The sequence below is a fragment of the Manis javanica genome, chromosome 14 (assembly GCF_040802235.1).
Source record: "Manis javanica isolate MJ-LG chromosome 14, MJ_LKY, whole genome shotgun sequence".
Taxonomy (NCBI): Eukaryota; Metazoa; Chordata; class Mammalia; order Pholidota; family Manidae; genus Manis; species Manis javanica.
This window is the reverse complement of record NC_133169.1, coordinates 28399850-28419182: the sequence shown is the minus strand read 5'-3', so window position 1 is coordinate 28419182 and position 19333 is coordinate 28399850. Positions and strand designations below refer to the sequence as shown.

The window sequence follows — 19333 nt, the reverse complement described above, 5'->3', positions numbered from 1 at the left end:
TTGGTAGTGTAATGCAGATGTTTTTGTCTTTTGATATGCAGGTTGTTTTCCAGTCTCAGTATAATCACAGAGCTTACTCACCCAGCCAACATGAGATTCATGCAATTCAGAGCCAAAGATTGTTACTCTCTTGCTCTTTCAAAACTGGAAAAGGTAAGACTACACATCCACATTATTAATGGAGTTTCATTTAACTATTTTTCTTGAAAGAATAACTCTGGAAATTTCTATATATGGAAAGAAATTAATGAAAAAGTAAAAATAAAAATGCTATTTTGAATTCCTATTTAGGGGCTAAAATCTTAATTTATAATTTAAAAAATGTGAGTTGATGGATTTGAACCATTTGTATCACAAGTGCACATAATAGAGATGTCTTGTCTACCATCATTAATCATAAATTGAAAATATAGTTTATGAAAGAAATACAATAGGAATGTATATTTTCATAATACCAATTATATTGATAATATCATGAGTATTATGTCAAGAAATATATTTATATAGAGCTTTGCAGTTTCCAAAATCCTAAAGATCTTAGGAAAGTTGTAGGTTTTGTTGAAAGTTACATTCTCAAATGTCCCCAACACAGTCTGAGACCAAGCCCAGTTGATTGCTTACCTAAGTAAGAGAGACCACCACCTCAGGAGAGCCTTGGTGGGCCTCAGAGGGAGAAAAGCAAGATCAAAGTTACTGAGAATTGGAAATTTTATTTAATAGTGGTCCTTCAAAATGGGAACTTGATTAGGATTGGGGGAGGAGAGAAGAGAGTGGCAAAGTCATTTTATGCAGCCGAAAGTTGTGGTTTCTATTCTCAGTGTCCAAAGTTGAGTGTGAGGGTAAATGGCTTTGGCATTCAGCATTTACTTGACTTGATAATAATGTCATGGGAGAATTTGACAGAACAGAAAAAAATTCCATCTTAAACATGTGAAAATGTGTTAAATCTATGCCATCTTCATTGTTTATAGCAATATGTGAGAGATAATGCCTTAGATTTTTTTGGTTAGTTCTTTCACTTGATTTTATTTTGATTACCTATTATGCCAGACACTGTCCTAATTCCTGAGAGACATATTGTTGAGTAAGGTCATTTCTGCAAATTTGTCTGTTGATTTTAATTTTCAAAAATGGTCACACACATTAATATTAGTATAGCCTTAAGACTCCACCTGTATAGTCATAGTTAAATTGTTGTTAGGCATTGCTTCCAGATAAGGTAACATAATATAAAACATGTTCAGTAACTTTTTCAAGATTATATAGCTTTTAAGTCAGTGCAGTAAGAGAAACTTCCACTCTGCCACGCTACCTTAACAACAGAGAAGGGGTGGCGAGGATGTATAAATTCCCTCTACATCTGCAAGCAAGCCCAGTAGTTAGGAACCCAGCTGAAACAGTGCCGGCATGGTGTACTGTGGTTTCCTTCGTAACAAGTGAGGCAGGATCATCTAGCAATGAAGAAGACAGGCTCCGGAGTCAGACTGGTCCATTTCTCTACTACTTTCTAGGAATAGAACCTGAATAAATTATTTATACATTTAGAGCCATGGCATTCTTCTCAGGAAAATAGTGGTAATAGCTAAATAATGTCATAGCAAAGATGACACAAATAATGTATCCAAGACATTTAGCTCAGTTTTGGCATATAATCAGTACTCACATAAATGATAGAAAAAGCATAATTATAAAATACTATGTTGACCTTGTCATTAATAAGCATTCCATTCTGTGTATTCAATTATATGCCAAATAGTTGATGCAGCAAGATCATAACTGTGAAAGATATTTCCCATATTGGTGAGTAATTGTCTACATTATTGTGTGTCCACTGCATTAAGGAAAAAGAAGAACAAAATGAAGTTTTGATCTTTGTTGGGAAATTAATTTAATTAAAATGAAATCTTCTGTCAACCTAGGAACACTCTCCACAAATGTAGAAAAGTTTTATTTTAATAAGCATTAAGCCAGACTGTGATATGAATCTCAGGCAATCCACTAAAGATACTGCAAAGGCAGAAAGATATCTTGTCTTTTTCTTTTTTAAATTAATTAATTAATTTTGTTGTCATTAATCTACAATTACATGAAGAATATCATGTTTACTAGGGTCCCCCCTTCACGAAGTCCCCCTCACAAACCCCATTTCAGTACTGTCCATCAGCGTAGTAAGATCCTGTAGAATCACTTCTTGTCTTCTCCGTGCCACACAGCCCTCCAGGTGCCCCCCTACATTATACATGCTAATCGTAATGTCCCCTTTCTTTTTCCCCACCCTTATCCCTCCCTTCCCTCCCTTTCTCCCCAGTTCCTTTCCCTTTGGTAACTGTTAGTCCATTCTTAGGTTCTATGATTCTGCTGCTGTTTTGTTCCTTCAGTCTTTCTTTGTTCCTATAGTCTTTGGGTTTGAGGTGAGTCTCTTGTAAGCAGCATATAGATGGGTCTTGCTTTTTTATCCATTCTATTATTCTGTGTCTTTTGATTGGTGCATTCAGTCCATTTACATTTAGGGTGATTATTGAAAGATATGTACTTATTGCCATTGCAGGCTTTAGATTCATGGTTGCAAAAGGTTCAAGGTTAGCTTCTTTAGTATCTTACTGTCTAACTTAACTCACTTATTGAGCTATTTTAAACACGGTCTGGTCACTCTTTTTTTCTCCCTTCTTATTCCTCCTCCTCCATTCTTTATATGTTGGTTGTTTATTCTGTGTTCTTTTGTGCTTCCTTTAACTGCTTTTGTGGGTAGTTGATTTTATTTTTTGCCTTTAGTTAGTATTTGGTTGGTCTGCTTTCTTTGCTGTGATTTTATTTTCTCTGGTGACATCTCTTTAGTCTTAGGAGTGCTCCCATCTAGAGCAGTCCCTCTAAAATACCCTGTAGAGGTGGTTTGTGGGAGGCAAATTCCTCGACTTTTGCTTGTCTTGGAATTGTTTAATCCCTCCTTCATATTTAAATGATAGTCGTGCTGGATACAGTATTCTTGGTTCAAGGCCCTTCTGTTTTGTTGCATTAAATATATCATGCCATTCTCTTCTGGTCTGTAAGGTTTCTGTTGAGAAGTCTGATGATAGCCTGATGGGTTTTCCCTTGTAGGTGACCTTTTTCCTCTCTCTAGCTGCCTTTAAAACTCTGTCCTTGTCCTTGATCTTTGCCATTTTAATTATTATGTGTCTTGGTGTTGTCCTCCTTGGGTCCTTTCTGTTGGGAGTTCTGCACACTTCCATGGTCTGATCGATTATGTCCTCCCCCAGTTTGGGGAAGTTTTCAGCAATTATTTCTTCAAAGACACTTTCTATCCCTTTTTCTCTCTCTTCTTCTGGTACCTGTATAATGCGGATATTGTTCCTTTTGGATTGGTCACACAGTTCTCTTAATATTGTTTCATTCCTGGAGATCCTTTTATCTCTCTCTGCATCAGCTTCTATGCATTCTTATTCTCTGGTTTCTATTCCCTCAATGGCCTCTTGCATCTTATCCATTCTGTGTATAAATCCTTCCAGAGATTGTTTCATTTCTGTAATGTCCTTCTGGACCTCATCCCTTAGCTCTTGCATATTTCTCTGCAGCTCCATCAGCATGGTTATGAGCTTAATTTTTAATTCTTTTTTAGGAAGACTGGTTAGGCCTATCTCCTTCTCAGGGTTTGCCTCTGTGATCTTGGTCTATATCAATTTTTTCTGCCTTCTCATGGTGATAGATATATTTGCGGGGAGCTGGCACGTGTGTTGGGTAAGAGAAAGTCCCTTCTTGCCAGTTTGTGGCCTTCCTCTCCTGGGAGAACAGTGGCCTCTAGCAGTTTGTGCAGGGCAGCTGCATGCAGATGGGGCTTCTGATCTTGCCTGTCCGCAATGGAGTTTATTTAGCACTGCAGTTGCTGTTGACGTGACCTGCCTCAGGCTGCTATTCCAATATGGTGGAGCTGCGTCAGAGGGCGAATAGGCAGGAGGCTGTTTACCGTGGTGAGGGGCCTCTGAGCTGCGCTGCTGGGGTTCAGGCACCCAGAGTTCCCCAGGATTCGCAGCTGCTGGGCTGTGTCCCGGGGTGCTTCTGTCCAGCTGTGGGGTCCCTGTCCCTTTAAGACTTCCAAAAAAGCACTCATTTTTCTTTGTCCTGGGTGCGCTGGCTGTGGGGACCTGCTCACAGGTCTTACTGTCCTGTTTCCCTAGTATCCAGGACCCCACGCATGCACTGTGTCTGCGCTCTGGTGCGGATGGCTGGGGCTGGGTGTTCAGCAGTCCTGGGCTCCCTCTCCCTCCCCACTCCCACCCCTCTCCTCCCGCTGGGAGCTGGGGGGAGGGGCGCTTGGGTTCCGCTGGGCCGGGGCTTGTATCTTACCCCCTTCACCAGGCACTAGGTTCTCATGGGTGTGGATGTGGTCTGGCTGTTGCCCTGTCTCTTCTGGTCTCTCTTTTAGGAAGAGTTGTATTTGTTGTATTTTCAAAAAATATGTATGGTTTTGGGAGAAGATTTCCGCTGCTTTAGTCATGCCGCCATCTTGGTTCTCCTTCCAACATCTTGTTATATATCCTAGTCACATGCAACCATTTAAACACATGTTGACTATCTTGATCCAGAGGAAAAATAAAACTTCTTATACCTTTTCAACAAGTAAGAAGTTAAAATTTCAAGCTAGGTACCTAGGCTAAACTCCCAAAGGGCTAGACAGACAGGAATGCTTTATGTTAGTCTTTCAGAAAGATGGATTCAAGGGTCCAAGAAAGACAGTCCTGAGATGCAAAACTGGCTATAGGTTATCTCCAAGCTTTTCAAGACCTCATAGAGACAGAGAAGGGATTTACAATTTCAAGTTTTCTAAAGAAAATGCTCTAGGAAAGAAAGGAGGAAGAAATGAAGTTTTCTTTCTCTTTTAACATCAGGGAAATTGCTTTTTGTAGATTTCTATTTATCCTTACATCTTCTAGCTATTTCCCAAAGAGAATGAAGGAACATGATTATTTTCTAATTATTTAGGTATAGAAGGACTGGGGGAGTAGGAATTGAAACCAATGGTTTGGATGTTATAAAGCCATAGACAATTCTGTTTAATTAGTTATTACTATTTTACCCATTGAAATAGGGATTTTGTCCCATAGATTTTTGCTCTATTATTGCTTAAATTGTGTCCTTCTCCCTCCCAAAAGGTGAATTAGAGTCCCAACATCTGGTAACTCATAATGTGATCTTATTTGAAGATAGGGTTTTTACAGAGGTAATCAAGATAAAGAAGACCACTGGGGTGAGCTTTAATCCAAGGATAGCCAGTGGATATCCTTATAAAAAGGGTAAATTTGGACACAGTCATAAAGGGAAGACATGTGAAGAGAAACGGGAGACAGACAGCCATCCATGGAGTGGATGACAGTGGGCGACAGTCCTGGGGAGTGGTCCGCAACAGATCCCTCATTTATAATCCTCAGAAGGAGCCGACACTGCCAATGCCTTGATTTCAAACTTCTAACATCCAGAACTTTGAGACAATGAATTTTTGTTTAAGTCACCCACTTTATGAAACTTTGTTATATCAGCCTCAGCAAACTAATATATGTTCTGTCAATATGGCAACTGTTCATTTCTAACCAGTGCTTTGTATTGCTGATATAAATACAGCTAACTTACTCTTTAAAGTAATCATCTTTCCATATTTATATTCTGAATACAAGGACATATTTTTCAGGATTAGGAAATTGATCTTTATTTTTGATATTTAAATAAATTCCCAGTAACATTTTCTAGAGTTATTGCTGACTGAGGAACAGTGGATTTTTATTCTTCAAACATTATTATGAATGTCATTTTATTCTATCTGTAATTAAATGCACCTGCATTTTCACAGATGGGGACTTCACCTCGAGAAACACAATCAAGATTTTGAATTAGAAACAAACCCCAGCTCTGCTGAGTAACACACTTTTTTATTTTTTTGCCACTAAGTGGTTCTCATTCAAAGTTAAGAAGTAATAGAATTTGTTAGGATGAGTATGGAAGGGTGCATTGATCCCAGTTGCTTGTGTGGTGATTAAATTTTGCTTTCCTGTTTGAGCTTTCATTCTCATAGATACATGTTTGCCATTGCCAGTAGAAGTAATGCTCTGTAAGGATTCCCCAGCAGAGGCTCCTCTCTGAAGAGCACCCGCAGTAGTGACTTCCCTCAGGGACAGGCAGGAACTGAAGGCAGAAGGATCGCAGGGTGTGCTGTGACGTGAGCACTGAGCAGGAGGACAGCCCTCTGCTCTTGTGAAAAGGAAATTCCTTGGTTATTTTTTTAGATTTGCTATCTGTTGTTTTATGTGGCCCTTGTGTGTCACCTCAAGCTTCCTCCAGAGTTGTTATTTCTGAGCAGTAGGTCTCAACAATGGGCTTAAAATATTCCGGAAAGTGCTTTGCCACCAGATGTATTGTCACTCAGGCTTTGTTGCTGCATTTGTAGAGCACAAGTAGAGTAGATGTAGCATAATTTTTAATGTCTTTACGATTTTCTGAATGGCCAGTAAGCATTGGCTTCAGCTTAGAGTCTCCAGCTGTTCTAGTCCCTAAGAGTGTCAGCCTGCTCCCGGAAGCTTTGAAGCCAGGACTTGACTATCCCGCTCCAGTTATGGAAGTCCCACGTGGCATCTTCTCCCAACCAAAGGCTGTTTCTTCCACACCGAAAGTCTGTTGTTGAATGCTGTCACCACTAATCACCTTAGCTAGATGCTGCCTATCCTGCTACAGCTTCTGCTTGAGCACGTGCTGCTTCAGCTTGAACTTGTATGCTGTGCAGACAGCTTTCCTTAAACCTCGTGAACCAACCTCTGCTAACTTCAAAATTTTCTTCCCCAGCTTCCTCATCTCTCTCATTTTTCCTAGAATTGAAGAGAATTAGGACCTTGCTATGGATTAGGTTTTGGCTTAAGGGAATATTGCAGCTGCTTTGATCTTCTATCCAGACCACTAAAATTTTCTCTATATGGGCAGTAAGGCCTTTTTGCTTTCTTATCATTCATGTGTTCACTGGCGTAGCAGCACTTTTAATTTTCTTCAAGAACTTTTCCTTTGAATTTGCAGCCTTGCTGTTTATTGCTAGAGGCCTAGTTTTTGGCCTAGCTCACCTTTTGATTTGCCTTCCTTGCTAAGCTGAATCATTCCTAGCTTTCAGGTTAAAGTGAGAGACATGCAATCCTTCCTTCCACTTGAACAATTAGAGGCCATTATAGGGTTATCAGTTGGTCTAATTTCAATATTGTTGAGTGTCAGGATATGAGCAGACCTGAGGAAATGGAGAGAGAGTGTGAAGGGACAGTTGGTGAAATAGTCAGAATATGCATTTGTTTATTATGCTTGACATTTCATATGGGTGCAGTTTGTGGTGCCCTCCAAACAGTTACAATAGTAACATTAAAGATCACTGATCACAGGTCGCCATAACAAATATAATAATAATGGAAAATTTGAAATATTGAGAGAATTACCAAATGTGACACAGGGACACTAAATGAGCAAATGCTATTGGATAAATGGTGCTGATAAACTTGCATAATGCAGGGTTGTTACAAACCTTCAACTAGTTTAAAACTATCTGTGAAGTGCAATAAACTGAAGCACAATAAAATGGAGTATGCCTTTACTCCTTGCAACACATGTGACTTTTGTATCCTGCTTCTTGCTTATCAAACTTGAAAAAAAACTAAAGATTTTTAAGCTTATGAAAACATTTTTTTCTCACACTTTTAAAGTCTAAAGATTTTTCAGACTAGACTGCTAATTTTCTGATAAACTATGGTATATCTACTTCCATTCATTTTTATGGCCTGAATATCCCCAACTTCCTTCTTCAACATAATTTTTAAGTTATTTCTGTGCTTCCTCAACCTGCATATTTGTATTCCTCCCTTATCTTTCTGGGAGCTGCCTTGAAGTCATTGAGACAGCAGGTCTGGGCTGGACTTGGCTGTTTAATGCCTCTTTCCAGTTTGTCTCCTGTTCTGTTGGCCTCCAGAAACACATGCTTTTTAAATATTGTAGGCTCTTCATCCCTAAACTCTTCCTCTTCCCTATTCCTAAGCTCTATCTCTTCTTGAAACTAATTCTTTCCTGAGCTACTGCCTTTCTTGTAATGTCCAAGTAAACAGAGTAAAAGTAACAGTATAAACATATCAATATTAAACAGATGAAAGTTTTTACGAGCCAGGCCTGGCAGTGGTACACAAACCTCCACTTATCTGCCACACCTAACTTCAGAGGAGACTGGGAAATGTCCAGTTATGTGCCTGAGAACAACTGGGCAATGAATTTTGGCAGACATTCAACATTCTCTGTTGCATGCAAAACATCACACTTATTTTCTTCAAATTTTTAAAAGCAAAACATTTCCTGATCATGTATGAGGTAGCACTTTCCTATTCATCTGATCTTTTTTTGGATGTCCACTTTTGCTGTGAGCAGTTCTGTTTTGTTTTATATTATTCTTCTTGTCCTAGGTATTCCCACTATTGACACTGTTTTCCCAATATTACTTCCTATGTTTGGTTATTGATCATGTTGGATCAGGGACACTCCTAATAAAGTAGGCATATCAGTCATCAGAAACATAGTATAAGAGCTAAAAAGAGATAGAAAATGTGGCAGGTTATAAAGAAATAGAGAAGAGGAAGATAACAATGGGAAAAAGAAATTTTCATCTCATTTCCCTCTAAAAATTCACTTCATTTCTCTTGTTTTGATATATTTCATAAAAAAGCCTTTTATTCAAGCTTATAACACAATTTGCTCCAAGGCTGCTTCCTTTGAAATTGCTTTTGAACTATCACCATTCCCCAGTGATGAGTATAATTACACTTTTGCAATCATATGGTAATTACACACTGATGAGAAAAGCAAAGTAATGAAAATGTGAAATGAATAGTGTGGTATAATTGAAAAAATATATTTGGTCTTTTTCCCTAGCTCCTGACACACAGTTTCAAAAACCCTTAGAATTTCCTGAATGACAAGATGCATACTTTTCAAACATCCTGATTTTTTGCTAACAACGTAACTCCTGAAGGGACTCCTAGATAGATTTGGATGAGGGCTGGCTGCCAGACAAAGCAAACACATGATTAACTGAAACTGTCAGGCCCTCCTCACCTTCCTACCTACCAAGAGATTGAGTTTAATCATATGTCCAATGATTTAATTAATTATGCCTACATAATGAAATTTGATAAAAACTTTGAAAAATAAGGCTTGGAGAGTGTCGTGGTGGGTGAACATATTGGTGTACCAGGAGGGCCGTGCACTCAGACTGCATGGAGACAGACACTCCTGCACTTGAGACCCTTCTAGACTTTCCCTGTGTACCTTTTCATCTGCTCCTCATTTGCATTCTTTATAATAAAATGATAATCATAAGTATAGTACTTTCATGAGTTCTGTGAGCATTCCAGCAAATTAGTGAACCTGAGGAAGTTTTGAGAGGCTCCTAATTTGTAGCAGAATGATCATAAATATGGTTGGCTTGTGATGCCCCAGATTTACGGGTGGTGTCTAAAATGGGAATAGTCTTATGGATTAAGTCCTTCAGCTTATGGTATCTAAGCCAACTCTGGGTAGTTTCAGAATTGAAATGAATTGTATGACACCCAGTTGTTGTCAGAATGCAAATAGTCATGTCTACATATCATATATTCATTTGTAGTCAAAGATAGAGTAAAATTGTAAAAATTAGAGATAGCTTCTGGGAGAAATAGGCAAAAATATCAGTTATTTTTTAATCTATTTATTGTTGAAAGGAAGAAAACAAATTTTTATATATTCTCAATTTAATTTAATGAAGCGAATAACTATTTGCTGAGCACCTACAGTGACCTCAATGCTAGGAGTTACTCATTTTGCTTGGTTGAAACTTTATGCTTATTGATTAGTTACTCCACACTGCCCCCTCTTTAGCCCTTGGCAACCACCATTTCCCACTTTAATTCCAACAATTTGATTATTTTACATACTTCTTATACAAAAAAAATCATGTAATATTTGGTCTGTCATTGGATCATTTCATTTAACATAGTGTTATCATTTCATCCACATTGTCATATTTTACAGTATTTCTTTCTTTTTAAAGGCTGAATAGTATTCCACTGTATGCATATATTATGTTATCTTTATCCATTCAACTATTGATGGACATTTATCTTTTTCCACATCTTGGATACTGTGAATAGTGCTTGGAAACAATGAATATAAAAGTACTAATATATCTTCAAGATCTTGGTTTCAATTCTTTTACATAAATCTCCAGAAGTGGCATTATTTGAATGTATGACTATACTAGTTTCATTTTTTGATGAACCTCCCTCCTGTTTTACCTAACAGTTGCAACCCCACCAAAAGTTTACAGGGTTCAAATATCTCCATAACCTCACTAGCACTTCTTTCTTTTTTCTTCTTCTTTTATGGCCCTTTTTTTTTGGTATGATTAATCTAAAATTACATGAAGAACATTATGTTTACTAGGCTCCCCCTTCACCAAGTCACCCCCACAAACCCCATTACAGTCACAGTCCATCAGCATAGTAGGATGATACAGAATCCCTGCTCATCTTCTCCGTGTTGCACAGCCCTCCAGGTGCCCCCCCCACTACACATGCTAATCGTAATGCTCCCTTTCTTTTTGCCCCCATTATCCCTCCCTTTCCCCTCCCTCCCCAGTCTCTTTCCCTTTGGTAACTGTTAGTCCATTCTTGGGTCCTGTGATTCTGCTGCTGTTTTGTTCCTTCAGTTTTTCTTTGTTCTTTACTCCACATAGGAGTGAAATCATTTGGTACTTGTCTCTCTCCGCCTGGCTTATTTCACTGAGGATAATACCCTCTAGCTCCATCCATGTTGTTGCAAATGGCAGGATTTGTTTTCTTCCTATGGCTGAATAATATTCCATTGTATATAGGTACCACAACTTCTTCATTCATCCACTGATGGACACTTAGGTTGCTTCCATTTCTTGGCTATTGTAAATAGTGCTGTGATAAACATAGGGATGCATCTGTCTTTTTCAAACTGGGCTGCTGCATTCTTAGGGTAAATTCCAAGGAGTGGAAATCCTGGGTCAAATGTTATGTCTATTTTCAGATTTATGAGGAATCTTCATACTGCTTTCCACAATGGTTGAACTAATTTACATTCCCACTAGCAGTGTAGGAGGGTTCCCCTTTCTCCACATCCTTGCCAGCATTTGTTGTTGTTTCTCTTTTGGATGGTGGCAATCCTTACTGGGGTGAAGTGATATCTCATAGTGGTTTTAATTTGCATTTCTCTGATGACTAGAGGTGTGGAGCATCTTTTCCATGTTTATTGTCCATCTGAATTTCTTCTTTAGAGAACTGTCTATTTCAACACCTCTGACCATTTTTAATTGGGTTATTTGCTTTTAATTTATTGTGTGTGAGCTCTTTATATATTTTGGATGTCAACCCTTTATCGGATCTGTCATTTATGAATATATTCTCCCATATTGTAGGGTACCTTTTTGTTCTATTGATGGTGTCCTTTGCTGTACAGAAGCTTTTCAGCTTGATAGAGTCCCACTTGTTCATTTTTTGCTTCTGTTTCCCTTGCCCAGGGACATATGTTCATGAAGAAGTCACTCATGTTTATGTCTAAGAGATTTTTGCCTATGTTTTTTTCTAAGAGTTTTATGGTTTCATAAATTACATTCAGGTCTTTGACTCATTCAGAATTTACATTTGTGTATGGGGTTAGACAGTGATTCAGTTTCATTCTCTTACATGTAGCTGTCCAGTTTTGCCAGCACCATCTGTTAAAGAGACTGTCATTTCCCCATTGTATGTCCATGGCTCCTTTATTGAATATTAATTGACCATATATGTTTGGGTTAATCTTAGGACTCTCTGTTCTGTTCCACTGGTCTGTGGCTCTGCTCTTGTGCCAGTACCAAACTGTCTTGATTACTGTGGCTTTGTAGTAGAGCTTGAACTTGGGGAGTGAAATCCCCCCCCACTTTATTCTTCCTTCTTAGGATTGCTTTTGCTATTCAGGGTCTTTGGTGTTTCCATATGAATTTTTGAACTATTTGTTGTAGTTCATTGAAGAATTCTGTTGGTAATTTGATAGGGATTGCATCAAATCTATATATTGCTTTGGGCAGGATAGCCATTTGACTACATTCATTCTTCCTAGCCAGGAGGCTGCGATGAGTTTTCATTTGTTAGTGACCTCTTTAATTTCTCTTGAGAGTGTCTTGTAGTTTTCAGGGTATAGGTCTTTCACTTCCTTGGTTAGGTTTATTCCTAGGTATTTTATTCTTTTTGATGCTATTGTAAATGGAATTGTTTTCCTGATTTCTCTTTCTATTGGTTCATTGTTAGTGTATATGAAAGCCACAGATTTCTGTGTGTTAACTTTGTATCTTTCAACTTTTCTGAATTCTCATATTAGTTCTTGTAGTTTTGGTGTGGAGTCTTTAGGGTTTTTTATGTACAATATCATGTCATCTGCAAATAGTGACAGTTTAACTTCTTCTTAACCCATCTGGATTCCTTGTATTTCTTTGTTTTGTCTAACTGTTGTGGCTAGGACCTCGAGTACTATGTTGAATAACGGTGAGGAGAGTGGGCATCCCTGTGTTGTTCCCGATCTCAGAGGAAAAGTTTTCAACTTCTCGCTGTTCAGTATGATGTTGACTGTGGGTTTATCATATGTGGCCTTTATTTTGTTGAGGTACTTGCCCTCTATGCCCATTTTGTTGAGAGTTTTTATCATGAATGGATGTTGAATTTGTTGAATGCTTTTTCTGCATCTATGGAGATGATCATGTGGTTTTTGTACTTTTTTTTGTTTATATTGTGGATGATGTTGATGTATTTTCGAATGTTATACCATCCTTGCATCGCTGGGATAAATCCCACTTGGTCATGGTGTATGATCCTTTTGATATATTTTTGAATTCTTTTTGCTAATATTTTGTTGATTATTTTCACATCTACATTCATCATGGATATTGGTCTGTAGTTTTCCTTTTGGTGAGGTATTTGCCTGGTTTTGGTATTGGGGTGACGTTGGCTTCATAGGATGAGTTTGGGAGTATTCCCTCCTCTTCTATTTTTTGGAAAACTTTAAGGAGAATGGGTATTGTGTCTTCTCTGTATGTTTGATAAAATTCTGTGGTAAATCCATCTGGCCTGGGTGTTTGGTTCTTGGGTAGTTTTTTGATTACCACTTCAATTTCATTGCTGATAATTGGTTTGTTTAGATTTTGTGTTTTTTCCTTGGTCAGTCTTGGAAGCTTCTGTTTTTCTAGGAAGTTGTCCATTTCTTTTAGGTTTTCCAGCTTGTTAGCATATAGGTTTTGGTCCTGACCTGCAGGACTATCAATGGGGATTGACGACCTGGAGGAGAGAATTGAAAAAAAAAAACAATGGGGCAAGGGACACAAAGAACGACCAGCAAGACAGGATGTCTGATCAAGCTGGCACAGTTTATTGTTTGCAGGCTCAATTTATACAGGTTAGCAAGTAAGGGGTGGGTCAGGAGATAATTGGACCTTAGGTGGCGCCGGCGGGGAGGTGTAGAGGGGTGATTGGGTCTTGGTTGGCGCCGGCGGGATTGGAGGACCCGGAAGAGAAGTGGGGAGTTTGCTGTTTTGGGGGTGGGGGCCCTTGGGAGGGAGGTTTTAAGGGAGGGGCTTTCCCCTGGGGCAGAGGGTGTTTCTTGATTAACAAAGGACAGAAAAAACACATGTTGTGAGGTAGAGTAACCACTAGCTCTAACCTAGGAGTTCACTAAATGCGTTTCTTGGTAATAGGGGAAAACTTGTTTCTAACACGTGGATGGATTCATTGTTGCTGACTTTACAGGAAAGACTTTACTCAAACGTTGCTGTTGTCTTAAGGCTTTTGTGACTGAGTCTGCCTAAAGGCCCACAGGTTTGCTCCCAACAGGTTTTCATAGTATTCTCTAACAATTCTTTCTGTTTCTGTGGGGTCCATTGTGATTTTTCCTTTCTTGTTTCTGATTCTGTTGATGTGTGTTGATTCTCTTCTTCTCTTAATAAGTCTGACTTGAGGCTTATCTATTTTGTTTATTTTCTCAAAGAACCAGCTCTTGGTTCCATTGAGTTTTTTTATTGTTTTATTCTTCTCAATTTTATTTATTTATTCTCTGATCTTTATTATGTCCCTCCTTCTGCTGACTTTAGACCTCATTTGTTCTCCTTTTTCCAATTTCAATAATTGTGATATTAGACTATTCATTTGGGATTGTTCTTCCTTCTTTAAGTATGCCTGGATTGCTATATACTTTCTTCTTACGACTGCTTTCGCTGTATCCCACAGAAGTTGCGGCTTTGTGTGTTGTTGTCATTTGTTTCCATATATTACTTGATCTCTATTTTAATTTGGTCATTCATCCATTGATTATTTAGGAGCATGTTATTAAGCCTCCATGTGTTTGTGAGCCTTTTTGCTTTCTTTATACAATTTATTTCTAGTTTTATACCTTTGTGGTCTGAAAAGTTGGTTGGTAGGATTTCAATCTTTTGGAAATTACTGAGGCTCTTTTTGTGGCCTAGTTGTGGCCTATTCTGGAGAATGTTCCATGTGCACTTGAGAAGAATATGTATCCTGTTGCTTTTGGATGTAGAGTTCTATAGATGTTTATTAGGTCCATCTGTTCTAGAGTGTTGTTCAATGCCTCTGTGTCCTTATTCATTTTCTGTCCAGTGTATCTATCCTTTGGAGTTAGTGAAGTGTTGAAGTCTCCTAAATGAATGCATTGCATTCTATTTCCTCCTTTAATTCTGTTAGTATTCATTTCACATATGTTGATGCTCCTGTACTGGGTGCATATATATTTATAACAGTTATATTTTCTTGCTGGACTGATCCCTTTATCATTATGTAATGTCCTTCTTTATCTCTTGTTACTTTCTTTTTTTTGTTTGTTTGTATTTTGTTATCATTAATCTACAATTACATGAAATACATTATGCTTACTAGTCTCCCCCCTTCACCAAGTCCCCCCCACATTGCCATTACTGTCACTGTCCATCAGCATAGTAAGATGCTGTAGAATCACTACTTGTCTTCTCTGTATTGCACAGTCCTCCTCATATCCCCCACATTGTACATGCTCATAGTTATAACCCCTTTCTTTTTTCCCACCCATATTACTCCCTTCTCTCCCATTCTCCCCAGTCCCTTTCCCTTTGGTAACTGTTAGTCCATTCTTGGGTTCTGTGATTCTGCTGCTGTTTTGTTCCTTCAGTTTTTCTTTGTTGTTTACTCCACATAGGAGTGAAATCATTTGGTATTTGTGTTTCTCCATCTGGCTTATTTCACTGAGCATAATACCCTCTAGCTCCATCCATGTTGCTGTAAATGGCAGGATTTGTTTTCTTCTTATGGCTGAATAATATTCCATTGTGTATATGTACCACCTCTTCTTTATCCATTCATCTACTGATGATCACTTAGGTTGCTTCCATTTCTTGGCTATTGTAAATAGTGCTGCGATAAACATAGGGGTGCATCTGTCTTTTTCAAACTGGGCTGCTGCATTCTTAGGGTAAATTCCAAGGAGTGGAATTCCTGGGTCAAATATTATTTCTATTTTCAGCTTTATGAGGAACCTCCATACTGCTTTCCATAGTGGTTGAACTAATTTACATTCCCACCATCAGTGTAGGAGTATTCCCCTTTCTCCGGAATCTCGCCAGAATTTGTTTTTTGATTGTCTTTTGGATGGTAGTCATCCTTACTGGTGTGAGGTGATTTCTCATTGTGGTTTTAATTTGCACTTCTCTGATGACAAGCAATGTGGAGTATCTTTTCATGTGTCTGTTGGCCATCTGAATTTCTTCTTTGGAGAACTGTCTGTTCAGCTCCTCTGCCCATTTTTTAATTGGATTATTTGCTTTTTGTTTGTTGAGGTGTGTGAGCTCTTTATATATTTTGGATGTCAACCCTTTATCAGATCTATCATTTGTGAATATATTCTCCCATACCGTAGGGTAACTTTTTGTTTTATTGATGGTGTCATTTGCTGTACAGAAGCTTTTCAGCTTGATGTATTCCCACGTGTTCATATTTGCTTTTGTTTCCCTTCTCCGGGGACATATGTTCATGAAGAAGTCACTCATGTTAATGTCTAAGAGATTTTTTTTGCCTATGTTTTTTTCTAAGAGTTTTATGGTTTAATGACTTACATTCAGGTATTTGTTCCATTTCGAATTTACTTTTGTGAATGAGGTTAGACAGTGATCCAGTTTCATTCTCTTACATGTAGCTGTCCAGTTTTGCCAGCACCATCTGTTGAAGAGACTGTCATTTCCCCATTGTACGTCCATGGCTCCTTTATTGAATATTAATTGACCACATACATTTGGGTTAATCTTAGGACTCTCTGTTCTGTTCCACTGGTCTGTGGCTCTGTTCTTGTGCCAGTACCAAACTGTCTTGATTACTGTGGCTTTGTAGTAGAGCTTGAACTTGGGGAGTGAAATCCCCCCCACTTTATTCTTCCTTCTCAGGATTGCTTTTGCTATTCGGGGTCTTTGGTGTTTCCATATGAATTTTTGAACTATTTGTTCTAGTTCGTTGAAGAATTCTGTTGGTAATTTGATAGGGATTGCATCAAATCTGTATATTGCTTTGGGCAGGATAGCCATTTGACTACATTCATTCTTCCTAGCCAGAAGGCTGTGATGAGTTTTCATTTGTTAGTGTCCTCTTTAATTTCTCTTGAGAGTGTCTTGTAGTTTTCAGGGTATAGGTCTTTCACTTCCTTGGTTAGGTTTATTCCTAGGTATTTTATTCTTTTTGATACTATTGTAAATGAAATTGTCTTCCTGATTTCTCTTTCTATTAGTTCATTGTTAGTGTATAGGAAAGCTACAGATTTCTGTGTGTTAATTTTGTATCCTGCAACTTTGCTAAAATCTGATACTAGTTCTTGTAGTTTTGGTGTGTAGTCTTTAGGGTTTTTTATGTACAATATCATGTCATCTGCAAATAGTGACAGTTTGACTTCTTCTTTACCAATCTGGATTCACTGTATTTCTTTGTTTTGTCTGATTGTCGTGGCTAGGACCTCCAGTACCACGTTGAATAAGAGTGGGGAAGTGGGCTTCCCTGTCTTGTTTCCAATCTCAGAGGAAAAGCTTTCAGCTTCTCGCTGTTCAGTATGATGTTGTCTGTGGGATTATCATATATGACATTTATTATGTTGAGGTACCTGTCCTCTATGCCCATTTTGTTGAGAGTTTTTATCATGAATGGGTGTTGAATTTTGTCAAATGCTTTTTCAGCATCTAAGGAGATGATCATGTGGTATTTGTCCTTTTTTTGATGTGGTGGATGATGTTGATGGATTTTCGAATGTTGTACCATCCTTGTATCCCTGGGATGAATCCCACTTGGTCATGGTGTATGATCCTCTTGATATATTTTTGAATTCTTTTTGCTAATATTTTGCTGAGTATTTTTGCATCTACATTCATCATGTATATTGGTCTGTAGTTTTCTTTTTTGGTGGGGTCTTTGCCTGGTTTTGGTATTAGGGTGATGTTGGCTTCATAGAATGAGTTTGGGAGTATTCCCTCCTCTTCTATTTTTTGGAAAACTTTAAGGAGAACTGGCATTATCTCTTCTCTATATGTCTGATAAAATTCTGAGGTATATCGATCTGGCCCGGGGGTTTTGTTCTTGGGTAGTTTTTTGATTACTGATTCAATTTCATTGCTGGTAATTGGTCTGTTTAGATTTTCTTTTTCTTTCTGGGTCATTCTTGGAAGGTTGTATTTTTCTAGGAAGTTGTCCATTTTCCTAGGTTTTCCAGCTTGTTAGAACATAGGTTTTCATAGTATTCTCTAATAATTATTTGTATTTCTGTGGGGTCTGTTGTGATTTTTCCTTTCTCGTTTCTAATTCTGTTGATGTGTGTTGACTCTCTTTTTCTCTTAATAAGTCTGGCTAGAGGCTTATCTATTTTGTTTATTTTCTTGAAGAACCAGCTCTTGGTTTCATTGATTTTTGCTGCTGTTTTATTCTTCTCAATTTTATTTATTTCTTCTTTGATCTTTATTATGTCCCTCCTTCTGCTAACCTTAGGCCTCATTTGTTCTTTTTCCAATTTCAATAATTGTGACATTAGACCATTCATTTGGGATTGTTCTTCCTTCTTTAAATGTGCCTGGATTGCTATATTCTTTCCTCTTAATACTGCTTTTGCTGTGTCCCACAGAAGTTGGGGCTTTGTGTTATTGTTGTAATTTGTTTCCCTATATTGTTTGATCTACATTTTAATTTGGTCATTGATCCATTGATTATTTAGGAGCATGTTGTTAAGCCTCCATGCGTTTGTGAGCCTTTTTGCTCTCTTTGTACAATTTATTTCTAGTTTTATAACTTTGTGGTCTGAAAAATTGGCTGGTAGGATTTCAATCTTTTGGAATTTACTGAGGCTCTTTTTGTGGCCTAGTATGTGGTCTATTCTGGAGAATGTCCCATGTGCATTAGAGAAGAATGTGTATCCTGTTGCTTTTGGATGTAGAGTTCTGTAGATATCTATAAGGTCCATATGTTCTAGCGTGTTGTTCAGTGTCTCTGTGTTTTTACTTATTTTCTTTCTGGTGGATCTGTCCTTTGGAGAGAGTGGTGTGTTAAAGACTCCCAACATGAATGCATTGCATTCTATTTCCTCCTTTAATTCTGTTAGTATTTGTTTCAGGTATGTTGGTGCTCCTATATTGGGTGCATATATATTTATAATGGTTATATCCACTTGTTGGACTGAGCCCTTTATCATTATGTAATGTCCTTCTTTATCTCTTGTTACTTTCTTTATTTTGAAGTTTATTTTGTCTGATACTAGTATTGCAACACCTGCTTTTTTCTCTCTGTTGTTTGCATCAAATATCTTTCTCCAACCCTTGACTTTTAATCTGTGCATGTCTTTGGGTTTAAGGTGCGTCTCTTGTAAGCCGCGTATAGCTGGGTCTTGCTTTTTTATCCATTCTATTACTCTTTGTCTTTTGATTGGTGCATTCAGTCCATTTACATTTAGGGTGATTATTGAAAGATATGTACTTATTTCCATTGCAGGCTTTAGATTTGTGGCTACCAAAGGTTCATGGTTAGCTTGTTTACTACCTTACTGTTTGACCTCACTCACTTATTGAGCTGTTATAAACACAGTCTGATGATTATTTCTTTCCATTTTCCTCCTCCTCCATTCTTCATATGTTGGGTGTTTTCTTCTTTGCTCTTTATAGGCGTGCTCCCATCTAGAGCAGTCCCTCTAAGATACCCTGTAGAGGTGGTTTGTGGGAGGCAAATTCCCTTGACTTTTGTTTGCCTGGGAG

At 38.1% G+C, this 19333-nt stretch overlaps 1 protein-coding gene across 6 annotated transcripts in view; it reads left to right on the top strand.

Moving 5' to 3' along the window:
- KCNT2 (potassium sodium-activated channel subfamily T member 2) overlaps positions 1-19333 on the top strand; it is a 451692-nt gene that overhangs the window by 370404 nt on the left and 61955 nt on the right. For all 6 annotated transcript variants that reach the window (XR_012125235.1, XM_073221980.1, XM_073221978.1 and 3 more), the window contains one exon: positions 42-153. Coding sequence is in view for 5 of the 6 variants with exons in the window: in XM_073221980.1 (XP_073078081.1) it covers positions 42-153 (112 nt within the window). In the remaining variant the exon portion in view is untranslated. The remainder of the gene's footprint in view (positions 1-41; positions 154-19333) is intronic.